This window comes from Rhinopithecus roxellana, chromosome 16, assembly GCF_007565055.1.
Source record: "Rhinopithecus roxellana isolate Shanxi Qingling chromosome 16, ASM756505v1, whole genome shotgun sequence".
Taxonomy (NCBI): Eukaryota; Metazoa; Chordata; class Mammalia; order Primates; family Cercopithecidae; genus Rhinopithecus; species Rhinopithecus roxellana.
In genome coordinates, this window is record NC_044564.1 from 49,615,732 (window position 1) to 49,631,115 (window position 15,384).

General features: G+C 38.7%; 1 protein-coding gene across 5 annotated transcripts in view; it reads right to left on the reverse strand.

Moving 5' to 3' along the window:
- Positions 1 to 2,743: 2,743 nt before the first annotated feature.
- C16H9orf135 (chromosome 16 C9orf135 homolog) overlaps positions 2,744 to 15,384 on the reverse strand; it is an 86,131-nt gene continuing 73,490 nt past the window's right edge. For 4 of the 5 annotated variants that reach the window (XR_004054024.1, XM_030920049.1, XM_010362949.2 and 1 more), the window contains one exon: positions 2,744 to 3,016. Coding sequence is in view for 4 of the 5 variants with exons in the window: in XM_030920049.1 (XP_030775909.1) it covers positions 2,834 to 3,016 (183 nt within the window). In the remaining variant the exon portion in view is untranslated. Of the gene's footprint in view, positions 3,017 to 6,587; positions 6,722 to 15,384 lie in introns of all 5 variants that reach the window. The other variant, XM_030920048.1, reaches the window with a different exon arrangement.

A 15,384-nucleotide genomic window follows, 5' to 3' on the forward strand; every position in this document is an offset into this window, starting at 1 on the left:
TGTTCAAAAATAAGTCTTGTGGATGGAAATGTAGTGCTCGAGTCACATTCTGCTTAAAGTTGTAACAAATACAGATGAGTTAAAAGATGTTAAAAAAAGAAAGAAAGGGCCGGGCGCGGTGGCTCAAGCCTGTAATCCCAGCACTTTGGGAGGCCGAGACGGGCGGATCACAAGGTCAGGAGATCGAGACCATCCTGGCTAACATGGTGAAACCCCGTCTCTACTAAAAAATACAAAAAACTAGCCGGGCGAGGTGGTGGGCGCCTATAGTCCCAGCTACTTGGGAGGCTGAGGCAGGAGAATGGCGTAAACCCGGGAGGCGGAGCTTGCAGTGAGCGGAGATCCAGCCACTGCACTCCAGCCTGGGTGACAGAGCAAGACTCCGTCTCAAAAAAAAAAAAAAAAAAGAAAGAAAGAAAGAATTTTCCTGCTGCTCTGTTCTTGGCAGTGGCTGTGCCAGGCACTTCCATGGCCTCTCCCAGCCTGCCACCTACATTCTATGTCCCACAAAAAGACTTTACCATTTTTTCTTAGCGTTTTCACAAATCTGGACTTTTTCTGTACCTCTGGAGCACTGGTGTCCATGGAGTGACTTTCCTTTATATACGAACCACTGAGCTGGCTTGGCCCTGCCTCTTGTCTTGATCTGCCAGTGTCATATCCTAGGGGTTGGGCCTGGTACCCTCACTTCTTACCTCATCTCAAATGCATTCTTAACATAAACCAGTTGAGCTGAGCTTTCTCTATTCTATATTTATAAAGCAAAGTCCTTGACCCAGTCCCCATCTCTGTGTTCATGGGGAAAACCCCTGCAGTAACCTTTATTTCAGTGCATCATTTTCCTTGGCTAGTTTAAATACAATATCTCTAATTTCATTCTCCTTCTAACCCAAACCCAAACTGATTTCTAAGGTGATCCCTGATAGCAGACCCAGTCGTTTATACAAAATGTCATATTAGTCATCGTGACAGTATAACATTTCTGCTAAAGTAAGTGAATCTTATTTTATGTTCTAGGCACTAGGCAGTGTTCAAAGGTAATGATGTGGCTATTAAAACCTTTTCTCCACAAAAAGAAATTATTAAATGATGAATGGCTTGACATCCAGATTTACATACTTCAAATAGCTCTTTACCCCAGATATGTTAGTGTTAGGAATGATTAAACTTGGATGCATAGTATGTGGAAGGAAAGGTAATCCTAGGTAGATATCTACTAGAATAAGTACTACATATGAATTAACATTTATATAGACTATATTATACTTAATGTATATGTAAAACACATAATTATGCATATATAATACACATATTTGTGTGCATATGGACACACATTGTAAAGCAGTGGGAAATTATAGTAAAATTCTTCTGGCACATGCTTACCTGGTATATCATATTTTCTATATTAATTATCATTTCTCCCATAAAAAAGCTTATAGTCTTTTTCATATCTTGTGAATCCAGCATTAGAGGCAGTGTTCAATTAGCATTTATCAAGAAATGCTAGTTCATGAATTTATTTTTTAAAGAAAAATAAGTAAATGAAGCCCAAGTTGACCAAATAATTAAATACAGTCTCAGAAGAAATAAAAGTTTTCAAATGCATCTCAAAGATCCATCAGAATCTGCTACTCCTATAACTCTGGGCAACAGCAGTGAACTGCATTCTGTTCTCCCCTTACTCCCAACGTGGCTATCTGAAGGTATGGTCTTTAGGAGGTAATTTAGGTTAAGTGAAGATGTAAGAGTTGGGGTCTAATCAAATAAAACTGTAGCCTTACAAGAAGAGGAAGCGAAAAAGGTCTGCCACCCCCATCCCCCTCCCGCCATGCAAGAACAGGGCAAGAAGGTAACAATCTTAGCAATTGTTTTGACTCACCTTCCTATTTTACAGAAATTTATTTTTGCATGGTTTTGGAGGCTGAAAAGTCCAAGATCAAGGTTCTGGCAGGGTTTTGTTTCTGGTGAGGGCTCTCTTCCTGGCTTGCGGACTACTATCTTCTTTGTCGTTTAAGCCACCCAGTCTATGGTATTTTGTTACGGTAGACCCAGTTGACTAATACAGCAGCCTACTTAAACAACCATGGACCTCTGTTTGCTCTGTTACTTAAACATCCATGGACCAATGTGAGGGTAAGTCAAAACAACGGCTAAGATTTCTTCCAAATCCAACACTAGATGACTAGACTTCCCATCAAACCCCTAGAGTTTCACAAAGATTCTATCTGCACCTCTGCTATCCATATATTCTAAAGGTCTTAACTTGAATAAGGAAAAATGTCATGTGAAATAAATAATCCACAATGAAACTAGCTACCACAGATAAATAAAAATTTATAGATACTGATTTCCCCCTCAAAAAATATCACATACATACTCAACATTATTATAGGGCCAGTGTTGCCTAAACTTTGACCATTTAAGTTTTATGTCAACCTATATATTTATTCACTTAAAATTTTGTCTTCAGTGGAATTTAAGTTGGCCTACTTTTTTATAATTAGCCATACCCTAAGCAATCATAAGCTTGATTGTGCTAGTTTTATGTGTTTTTTCTAATAATTATTAAAAGAAATACATAATCCATAAAATAATGTTTCACTAAATACCATCTAGAAATGTGAAGTATACTCTCAGCAAGAAACACACTGAAATTTGGAAAATACCAGAGTAGCTTATGAAAATACAGATATAAACACTGGTCCAGAAAATAAGACTTTGTGCTTAAAGGAATCTACTATACTAATACTTCCACTGCATTTATTAAGATAGAAAATCATCAACTGCTATATCCATTTTTCATTGTCAGAGATGCTGATTCTATACATTATTTTTAAATGGGCGTGATAGGCCCACCAGTCAAAGGATAGAGTTTCCATTTTACATCTGAATTAGCATAAATCCCACTCTCATCATGCCAAGTGTTGATGCCAAATCTTTTAGAACCATTTAGATCCGTGAACTGAGAACGGCATTTTCTGTGGACTATGGAATAATCATCTCCACAGGGATAAGCCTATGAGGGGAAAAAAGAGAAATAGTATTTAATAACCGAAATATGTAAAAAGAAGTAATCTTTAAAAGTTTATCTTTTATATATTATTCTTATGATCAAAGGTTAATTTTTAACAATTGATTAATTTGTTCTCTCAAATAGCAAATGTTTCAATGTAAAAAATGGCTATTGCATTGATAATTACTTCAAATCCCAAAAAAAGAACATAGTTCATGGTTGTTTATAAAACTAAAAAGTCACTACACATGTAAAATTTTTCTAAACCACAAATACACAGTATAAAGAACAATTTAAGTTTTATGATCATATATATGACCAAAACAATTATAATTTAATACAATTCAACACCTTTTAAAAAATATGTTATAACCATTGCAAAGAATAATATCTTGGGTTATATCTTTAATAATTGTTACCAAGTCTTACTTCCCATGGTAATGATAAATGCCAAGCTCTGATACATTCCTGTAAGAATTTACCTCAACATAACCCAGTGTAGTGTTTAAGATGTTTATACTTAGGCCACTTCAGAAAAGCTTCATTGTAGTTAAACAAGATATTATCATTGACTATTTCCCAAAGGAAATATTGATTCTTTCCAATTACACCAAGGGTAACGGCAGGCGTGGAACATAAAGCCTTTTAACTGATTATCTAATTTTCTGCTTTAAATTGGCTCTAATTTTAAAGCACTAGGACACTATTGAAATTAAATCACCAAAGCTATAAAACAATGAAAGAACACCAAAATAGTTATAATCTTAGATTGGTTTTGTCAAAAATAATTGAAAAATGTAATCATATGTTCAACCTTAATAGTGTCCATGTATTTATTGAGTGCCTTTTATGGGTTAGGCACAAGTATTTGAGTGTTTGTAGTTTTTAATCCATAACTGGGCTCTAAGGTATGAATTATTACACCCACTTTACACACAGAAATGATGATTTGCTTAAAATTTCAGGAGAGAATTTAAAGAAAATCAGAATAAGCGACTAAGCCAGGACTACAAATTAGATCTATCTGACTATAAAACTCGTTATCCCTCCAGAACCCTAACAAAACCTTTATCAATTAAGAGATGAAAATAAATATAAACTATAAAATTGTAGAGCTATATAATATCTGTGTCACTGTTCTATGTAGTTTGGGCTTTTGCTTTTGTCATTCGGGCTGTTCCTTCAGGTGTTATGGTTGGTTGCATGGTGGGTAGGTCAAATAGAGGTCCTTTAAATGAGATTTGAGCATCACTGGCCCAAAATGTCCCCTCGAAGGCAGGTGAGATCTTCTCATTCCCATCCCTACTGCAGTCAAACTGAAGAGAGCTTCAAATACAGCGTCTATGTGCTCCTTTAGTATTTCATAGGCAGAGAGAAGGATTTTTATGAGGTGAGTGACAAGATGAAATGTGCTGTTCTAGGAAAGTGATTCTGGTAGCAGAAGCACTAAAGACTAGAGGAGGAAAAAACTGGATTCTGGAACTGCGATTAGAATTGGATCTTAATCATTCAAATGTCATCAATTACATGAATAAACAAATGTAGTCTAGACATACAATGAAATATTTTTTGTCAACAAAAGGAATAAAATACTGATGCATGCTACAGAATTGAAAGACCCTGAAAACATTATGCTAAGAAGCGAAACCACATATTGTACAATCTCTTGTATTAAGTGTGCAGAGCAGGCAAATTCACAGACAGAAAAGTAGACTGGTGATTACCAGGGAGTGGGATGATGGGAAGGAATGGGGAGTGACTGTTAATAGGTATTGAGTTTCCTGCAGTACAAAAATGTGAAATTCATTGTGGTGATGATTGTACAATCCCATAAATATACTAAAAAATCACTGAATTATACACTTTAAAAGGGTGAGCGTTATAGTATGTGAAATTATATCTCAGTGAAGCTGTTATTAAAAAAAAAAATGGACCAGGCACAGTGGCTCACTCCTGTAATCCCAATACTTTGGAAGGCCAAGGTGTGAGGATCACTTGAGGCCAGGGGTTTGAGACCAGCCTGGGCAACACAGTGAGACCATGTCTCTATAAAATATAAAATTAGCTGGGCATAATGACATGTTCTTGTAGTCCCAGCTACTCGGAATGCTGAGGTGTGAGGATCACTTAAGCCTAGGAAGCTGAGACTGCGGTGAGCCATGATCGTGCCACTGCTCTCCAGCCTGGGCAACAGAGCAAGACCCTGTCTCAAAAGAAAAAAAAAAAAGAATGCATTGGAAGTAGCAATTCTGACATTAGAAAAACTAGTTAAGAGACTGTTGCCTGTTAATCCATGTTAGTTACATTGGGTTCCTCTTATTCTCAGTGCTGTGTTGGTAAACCACCCCAAAAAAATTAAAATTGTAATATTTGCCAATTTCTGTGGCATAAATTCTCCTACTAAGGTTAACTTCAAGTTACCAGAGTGAGGTCAGTGAACACTGAAGAAGAGGTGAGCATAGTTAGCTCATGCCAACTGTTAAGAGCTGGCTCCAGCTCGCCCCTGAGTCCACTTCTCCCATTTCCCAGGGTGTAGCAGGGATGCGCTTTGAGTAGGATTGATCCCAGTCCCAGGTCTAGCAGCAGAATCTAATTGGCTAAAGACAATCAGAACAGTGGCATCTCATTCTCAATGACAGTGATAGGTTCAGTGTTAGGCATGTGACTTAAATTGGTCCAAACAGATTAAAGCCCAGGACTTCTGTTCAATGGTTTGTGTGAAAGAAGTTCTTTTCCACAATTGGACATAAATGAAGAAGCATCTATCCCAGGGTGCTGTTTGCAGCTTTCCTACAACCAATCTAGCATGAAACCAACACCATAAAACTCACATCTGAGAGTCAGTAAGAAACACAATAGCATTACTACATCAATCCTTTCCTGAAGTCTGACTTTTTAGAACATGGAAGTCAGTAAGTTGCTTTTATAGTCTGACCCCAGTTTGAGCTGGATTTTGTACATCTTATTAAAAGCATCCTAACATACACCTGAATAATCTACAATATTGGAACACCGAGGTACTTGGAATCAGAGCAAATAAATGGGTCAAAACCAAGGGAGCAGGGCATATATGAAAAGTAGGAGTGAAGGAAAACAGGAAATTTGTGACAAAACATACAACTAGGAATCAGAAACATGCAAACATGAAATAGGAAAACAAGGCAGGTATTCAAAAATTTGAACAACTTGCTAGAAACCTAGAGGGTATAATTATTCTAAGAAAGCAGAGCAAGTATGCTTTTCAAAGTTTAATACAAAAAGCATGGAATAGAATAGAAAAAAAAAGGTACACCAAGAACAACCTTAAAAAACCTTAATATTGACTGCAGCTCAGAACCAAGGCAAAACTGACATCGTGGGAACCCTGGACAATAAAGTTGTTTGGTATACCACTCAAGCCAATAAAGGGGGTAATAAGTGGAAAATTATTAATGTGTTTTCCTCTTTCCATGTATATAACCACTCATTTGTACTTTGTTTCAGAAAAACACCAACCAAAGAGCAAAATCATACCAGCTTCTAACATACCAAGTAGGATTTTTCAGCAAGACAATATCCGTGTAATCCAACTCACAGTTTTGAGGACTTTAGAATGTCAATGATCAAACCTGGGAGATTATAGAGTTCTCCAAATGGGTAGAGAAAATATCCTTTGCTATGAAAGCTTACAGAAGAGTTGAAATGAAGAGAAGGAAGATAGGGAAGAACCTATCCAGGGAATTGTGAGAATTAAAAAACAAAGGGGAAAGGAGAGCAGAACGAGCCCACATTATGTCCCAATTTTCCCATCCCTGGGCTTTAATCAGGCAAAGTCCCTTTGACGTGAATAGTGAATGGTACACTAGACGAATGAGAATGATGGCAAAAAACACACAGGAGCTTCCTGGTCCCCATTTCTGTTGGAAACTCTTGAAATTGATCAACTCTCAGATGGCCCTTTCCTTTCACTAGCTTGGTCAGGTAGATTCATCAATCCTGAGCCACTTTTGTTTTCCTGTGGCATGGATGAGATCCTAAGGTAGCTGCAAGTCTGCAGAGGAGGATACTAACAGGGGCTACAGAGCCGACCATTGGAGCTGGGGCTGCATAAGAGTCACAGAAGGTGTCTGTGGGGTGTACAATGACTATGGGAATGGAAATGAGGCTGAGTCATCCCAACCAAGCCCAGGGATAGAGAGAAAAAGACTGCCAGTTACAATGTCCATAAAGTTTGGCCACTAATGCCAGCAAAGAAAAGAGCAACCAGGTAGACTAGGGATATCACCTCAGAGAACAGAACAGGCAGAAAATACCACATGTGAAACCCTACTCCTCCCTTCTGGCATCAGGATGCTAAGTCACATCCTTCTCTCCATGTATCTGGATGCCATTGTAGGGAAAGCTGCATTCTTGTTGCTGCAAACAACCCACTCTGTTCATACTAGTGTAAAACCATAGCCATTTCACTATGCCTCCAGATTCTTTGGGTCAGGAATTTGGAGAGGATATGGCAAAGGCAGCCCTCTGCTCTGCAATGTTCAGGGTCTCAGCTGATTCATAGAAAGAAGACACATTCATAGAAGACATGAAAGTTGGAAGTGAGTTGAGGGTAGGGGCTGTACACATCTCATTCCTTTTGGTAACCAATGCTGGCTGGCTGCTGGGACCTTGGCTGGGGCTATTGGTTGGAACAGCTGCATGGGTCCTCTGCCTGGCTTCCTCATAGCACAGTGACTGGCTCCTGAGAATGAGCATCCCACAAAGTGAAACAAGAGAAAGGTGTATTGCTCTTTATCACCTAGCCTTGAAAGTCGCATAGCATCCATGCCACCATAGTCACAGTTCACCACAATTCTCTCTGAGGGGGTAATTTAGACTCTGCTTCTCAGTTGGAGGAGTGTCAAAATCACATTGTAAGAGCATGTGGGAGAGGAGCACATGTTGTGACCAATTTTGGAAAATACAATTTTTCTCCTCTTTTCAGGGAGAAAAGAGTATGGTGTATTGGGGTCCCCAAGACCACCTCAGGTGTGATGATCTAGGAGGACTCACAGTTGTGTGTGTATATGCACATACACCTATATATAGACACTCCTAAACTTGCAATGCAGTTACATCTTAATAAACCCATCTAAGTAAAAAAAAATCATAAGGTGAAATGCATTTAATACCAATAAACGCATCATAAAGTCAAAAAAGTGTAAGTTGAACCATCGTAAGTCAGGGACCACCTGTATAGTTGTACTCATGGTTATGATTTATTACATAAAAATGATACAAAGCAAAATCAGCAAAGGCTATGGGCTGACATCCACAGGAAACCAGGTGCAAATTTCCAAGAGTCCTCTTCCAGTGGAGTCACACAGGATGAGTGTAAATTCCCCAACAGTGAGTTGTGCCATGCTGTCTGCTGGGAAAGCTAATTGCAGACTCAATGCCCAAAGTTTTTACTGGGAGCTGGGTCATGTAGGCAGCCTCTGCATGTCCCAAAATTTCAGACTCCCAGAAGGAAACAGGTGTTCAGCATAAACCATATTTTTGCACAAACATTTTAGCCACAATGGGTCATTCTAATCAGGGAATTCTTATCCTGAAAGCCAAGTTTCTAGATGCCAATAAAGGGCCAACATTCTAAGTAGGCTTTGAAAGGATAACAGTCTCAGTTCTGCTATGTTAGCTCTTCTCTGCACACACAGGATGAGAGAGAGAGGATCTCTGAGAAGGTGAGTGTTTTCTTCAGGAGGGATTAAACACTTTCTATAGAAAGCAGAACTATTTAAATTATGGAATCAGACTAAGCATTAAATGGATTGAAGAGTTTATGTTTTCCCACTGGTGGTGGGCTCCAGAAGAAGGTCAATTATCAGTTAGATAAATTTCCTCTGCATATGTGAGTTACAGACAGTTATGTTTTCCACACCCTAAAATAATTGGTAAATCTCTCTTCAACATTTATTTAGTGGGAATGGGAAGAAAGTGTGTATTGAAATAGATTTGTGAATTACTATACGTTGCTGTTGGCTAGGTCACTATTCGGTGCTACACACACAGAGTTGTGGCAGAGTTTACTTAAGGAAGGACAAGCATTGCAAGCTTTCTCTGAGTTCTTCAGGTAGATGAGGGTAACTAGAAGAATTTGTCTAGTATGTAGAATGGGTGGGCATTAGTGCACAAAGGCTGATGCAGAATGAGAATGAAAGAGTCATTTCACAGGAAGAACGTAAAGGATTTACACAACTAACTGGGGATAAAGAACCAAAGATGATTCATAGCTTCAAGCCTGGAAGGCTGGGAAAGTTGTAATAACACTGAAAAGAATTAGAAAGACATGGGGGTGGGGATGATTTGTTTTAGGGGGAAATGATGAGTCACATTTTAGACATTTTTAATTTAAGATGACATCAGTAAAAAATGTTTCTTTGGAAGGTTGTGCTGTGGGACAGATGCCTGGAGAGAAGTCAGTGCCCTATGCACATCAGTGATCACTGGCAGGGAAAAAATAGCTATAAAGAACATTATCGGGACCATGGATGATATTTAACATGGACTGTGGGTTATATAATTGCACTGTATCAATTTTCCTGAAATTGAAAACTGTACCACAGCCACTCATCCTTATTTTTAGGAGATGCACATTGAACTGTTTAGGACCAAAAGGGCACGATGTCTCCAGCCTACCTTCATACGGTAAACAGCTATCAACTCTGCAAAGAATATATGGAAGCTCCTTGTGCAATTTTTGAAACTTTCCTGTAAGTTTGAAATTATACAACAATTAAAAGTTACCCCCAACCCCCACCCAATGATGACTGGTACAGAGACATGGCGATGGATGAATTCGCTGAGATTGCGTAAAATGAGAGGTGCAGGGATCTGGGGCCCAAATGTTTGGATGCCCATGATTGGGTCCATAAAGAAGCCATGAAGGACAGAGAAGGAGAGATAAGGAGACAGTGTTGCAATGTCATAGGCTCTGAAGAGGGAGGGAGGCTGAAGAATGTGGTGGTAACCAACAACTGCTAAGCTCCAAAGAAGCCTAACCCAGAGTAGCACCTGACAAAACACAACAATATCAATTAACCTCTAGCCACCCTTGAGGGTGCATTTTCAGTGGAGGGTTGAGGGAGTCCCATAAAACATGCTGGTAGAAGGAGGAAAAGAAAGAGCATCGGAGAAAGGAATGCTGTAGGCAAAACAGGTCCTGCTAAAACAGGAAGCACTGGAGTTGCAGCAGCAAAAGAATCACCATAGGGGAAAACTGGCCTTCAGAAAATTGGTTAAGAAAGCATTCTTCTTTCTTTTCTTCTTATTCTCTTCCTTCCCTTTTTTCTTTCACAGATCATGGCAAGGCAGGTTAGGATGTTAAAGGAGGATCCTCTTAGTGAGTGGTTCCCCCAACCCACCTTCCCTCATGGTTTTACCACTTACATCAGTAAAATGCATTAATGGATCTTTTTTTTTTCTTTTTTTTGAGACAGAGTTCTTGTTGCCCAGGCTGGAGTGCAATGGCACGATCTCGGCTCACCGCAACCTTCGCCTCCCAGGTTCAAGCAATTCTCCTGCCTCAGTCTCCCGAGTAGCTGGGATTACAGGCATGCACCACCACGCCCAGCTAATTTTGTATTTTTAGTAGAGATGGGGTTTCTCCCTGTTGAGTCTGGTCTTGAACTCCTGACTTCAGGTGGTCCACCTGCCTCAGCCTCCCAAAGTGTTGGGATTACAGGCGTGAGCCACCGTGCCCGGCCTAATGTATCTTAAACGATGGGCTGTCCCGGTATCCTCTCCACCTCCACCCCCATTGCCCCTTGTGTGCTCTATCCTTACTCTAAGCACCATTATCTCCTGCACCTTTTTTAAGAATAAAATGATACTGCTACTTCTTAGTCAACTATACAGCCAGTCCTTAGCCAATTTTTTCCAATCTTCCGGTAGGTTATTCCTTGGTTCTACTCATTCATATAGAATTTCATCCTTTTTCTTTAGGACCTTTCATTTCTGATAGTTTTATTTTTCAAGGTCATTTTCAGTTTTAGGACTGCCTTCTGGAACATAGTAACTCTGCCTAATATAATATTACAAGATAATTTGGAAGCATAGTCTCAATTCCTTCATCCAGATCGTTCATAAAAATGCATAATGGGTTGTTTCCTGGCCAAATTAGTCAGTGCAAACTAACCTTGCGTCCGCCATTAAAGATAGCTATTAGCCACCTGGCACTGGTACAGCAAAGACCATTCTTCTCTAGTATGCCTATAAGGATGCTCATTTTGAGTATTCCATTTACTCTTAAAATGATATTTGAGTTAGTAAGCTTATTTATGTCAATGTCACATTGGATGGAATGAAAATAGATATAAAAGTAAATTGTTGTGATATTTTGTTTCATTATTTCCAGCATACATCATGTATAAAAGTCTTTACCAATTACAGGCACTTGACTGAAGACCTGCCTTTCTCTAATAAGGTTGTCTTGTAAGCACACATGCAGAATGGTGGGAGAAAAAAAGAATTACCCTACAGTCAAACCTACCTCATCTACCCTGGGGACCAATGGGGGATGGGTATCTCAGGCGGATTCCCTCATTCACTTCCTTCACTAAATTTCAAATATTTTATTTCTCTTATTTTTTCAAAAAATTTTTTTTCAGAGACAGAGTCTCGCTTTGTCACCCAACCTGGAGTGCAGTGGTGCGATGATAGCTCATTGCAGGTTGGAACTCTCGGCCTCAAACCATTTTCCCGTCTCAAGCCTCCCAAAGCATTGGGATGACAGGTGTGAGCCACCACACCTGACCAAATTTTATTTCTATTGGATATTTTTTCCTCCAATGATTGTATCACGAACATAAGAATAATTGGTAAATGTAGCTAAATAAATATGTAACTAGTGGGATATATTCTTATGTATTTAAGAAATATTTACTACCATTTATTTGATAAAGTTTTAGGAGGGAGAAGCATTTGTAACAAACAGGTATTAATAGAGCATGAGACTCTTAGCTACAGGGAAATAGTCATGGAAAGTACAAAGAAATTTAGGCTGTGGATAGAAATACAAATTTCTTTACCACTAATGAATCCAGTCAACATAGTAAGATTTCACTACAAAAAAAATGAAGATCCATGTAAATGAACACTTCACAAATAAATTGACTTTTAAAGATTAATATCACATAAATTTTAGTTATGGCCAGCATCAAAAACTAAGCAATACACAATTAAACATTAGCTATTGATACATTTATTTCTTTCTAATGCACAAAATTGATTGATTCTATCACTTCAATCATATAAAACACAAATATGATTTTTCTTATTCTTCTGTCTATATTATGTGAAGACATTTACCTCTGCCACTGTTTTATAATGGAATGAATTAACGGGCTATATATCAATTTGAGGCCTAGGCTTCTCAATCTTTAAAACTTTATTTCTCCATACGTATATGAACAAAAGTCATATATGTTCACTGTAGAATTGAAGATAATCAAAAAGAAGAAAATACAATATCTCATAATTCCAAGTTCTCTGAAGCAGAACTTAGCTTTATGGCCTAACTTAGAAACAAATGTTAGACCAGGCCAGGCGCAGCAGCTCATGCCTGTAATCCCAGCACTTTCAGAGGCTGAGGCAAGAGGATCCCTTGAGCCTGGGAGGTAGAGGTTGCAGTGAGCTGAGATCATGCTACTGCACTCCAACCTGGGTGACAGAGCAAGACTCTGCCTCAAAAAAAAATTAATAAATAACTTCAGAAGGCAATATAAGGCAAAAGTTAAGTTTCTGGAGAAATAGGGTATCTCTCTACTAAAAGAACTGAGAATTAAGACCCCACAATTTCTCTACTGTTGGTGATACACAAGATGAGCAGGAAGTTAAAATAATTAATTTATAGTTAAGTATAATTAACACTTAATTTTCAACCAAGTTTGAAATAAATGTCTACCAAAAGGATACTTGGTCATAAATAAATGACTATTTCAATGGGATAAGATCATTGAGATAGAATCAAATCAAATCAAATAATAGAATTTGAGAGCCAGAGAGTTTGGAAAGATCATTGTGTCTGTATCAGTCAAGGATCTCCAGAAAAACAGAATCAATAGAATACTCGCGCGTGCACACACACACACACACACACACAGATAGAGAGAGAGAGAGAGAGAGAGAGAGAGAGATTGATTTTAAGGAATTGGCTCACATGATTGTGAGGCAAGTAACTCAGGCAAGATTTCTATGTTACAATCTTGAGACTGAATTCCTTTTTCTCAGAAAACCTTAGTGTTTTACACTTAAGGCTATAAACTGATTCAATGAGGCCCACTTACATTATCTGGAAAAATCTTTACTAAAAGTTAACTGATTGTAAATGTTAATCACATTTACAAAAGACCTCCAGGACAACATCTAGACAAGTATTTGACTAAACAACAGGGCAAATAACCTAGTTAACACAGAAAATTAACCATCATACTGTCTAACCCTAGTCTTTTTTTTTTTTTTTTTTTGAGGCAGAGTCTCACTCTGTCACCCAGGTTGGAATGCAGTGGTGCAATCTAGGCTGGGTGCGGAATGGGGCAGGCCAGAGTGGCTTTGGAAAAGGCAACATTCAGGCAGGAAAACAGAAATGTGTATTCTCATTTTGGGCCATAGGTCCAGGCTTGAGGATGTGACCCTCACTGGGGACCTCCCTCCTCTACCCAGTATTTCCCTACCTCCTGTCCGTATCATTAGGAAATAGAAAACGGAAGGCAATTCCTCTTTGGGGAGTATCTTTGAGGTAAATAAATCCTAATTAAACAATAAAGGGCTCCTAATGGTAATTCCTCCATGACCAACTCTTGATTTTTAGTGAAGACGCATCTTTATCTGGGACGGTAAGTATTTCTCAGCCAAGCCAACTGAGTAAGTTCTAGAGGCCCCCAGTCAGCCAGGTACTGATCTGGCTTCTAGGAAGTCCAGGCTGAAACAACTTAGCCGTCAGATGCAGAAAGCACAGTGCCCAGGGCTCACAATACTTTTAGGGGCCCATGAACATATTTTAATTTATTTTAAAATCAGAATCTTTAAAAATGAATATAACAACAGGAATTACTAAATGCCATTGAATTATATGCTAAAAAGATTAAAATAGTAAATTTTATGTCATGTATATTTTATGTTGTGCATATTTTACCACAATAAAAAAATGCAGATGCCATTTTGAAAAAAAAAAACTCTGTAGAAACTCAAAGCTAAGCCCGGAAATGATGCTGATAATATAATATCCATAAACACCTCAGAGCAAAGAAACTGATGACAGCTATTATACAGAAAATGTGTCTTAAAATAGGGCATAGAAGTCCAAGAGTAATTCCCAGTGGGGGAGAAAAAAAAAGAACACTGTGTGATAACAATACTCATTGGTATGTTAGAAATAATTTCAGGAGGGTTAAGAATAACGTGGTCACGGCCAGGCGCGGTGGCTCACGCCTCTAATCCCAGCACTTTTGGAGGCCGAGGCGGGTGGATCACAAGGTCAGGAGATCGAGACCACGGTGAAACCCCGTCTCTACTGAAAAAAAAAAAAAAATACAAAAAATTAGCCAGGTGTGGTGGCAGGCGCCTGTAGTCCCAGCTACTCAGGAGGCTGAGACAGGAGAATGGCGTGAACCCGGGAGGCGGAGCTTGCAGTGAGCCGACATCGCGCCACTGCACTCCAGCCTGGGCGACAGAGCCAGACTCCGTCTCAAAAAAAAAAAAAAAAAAAAAAAAAAAAAATAACGTGGTCACATCACATGGCCATAAAATACAGTAACGCAGTCAAAAATAGGCAAGGATTCAAACTGCGTAAAAGAGGGGAGAAAAGATGGGTATTTTTTATGAAATGAAAATGAAAAACATAGCATAAAAAGCTATTTCTTTTTTAAAAACTTTTATTTTAGGTTCAGAGGTGTATATGCAGGTTTGTTTATTTAGGTAAATTTCATGTCATGGAGGTTTGGTGTACAGATTATTTTGTCACCCAGGTAATAAGCATAGTACCCAATAGGTAGGTTAGATATTTCTTTAATAAACTTTAAATCCAAAAAAAAAAAAAAAAGGAGAATATAGTCTACTCGGATTTTTTTTGTCTTTATATCAACTCAGTTGTAAACTATGTTTGTTTGTTTGTTTATTTGTTTTAATGGAGGAAGGAGCCCATGAAGGCAAAAGTGTTTGGGGCCCAGGAAAGTCGTAATGCAACCAGGAAGTCCAGAGGCTAAGACATCAGGGTTCTGGGGGACTCGAGGCCACAGCTCATTTCTAAGCAGCACAGAAATCTCAATATTTTAGCAATGCCACATCCATACCAGTGCATAGAGTCCCAGTGGTAGGACAGGCAATCCTGCCATTTCGGGGAATAACTGCTGTTA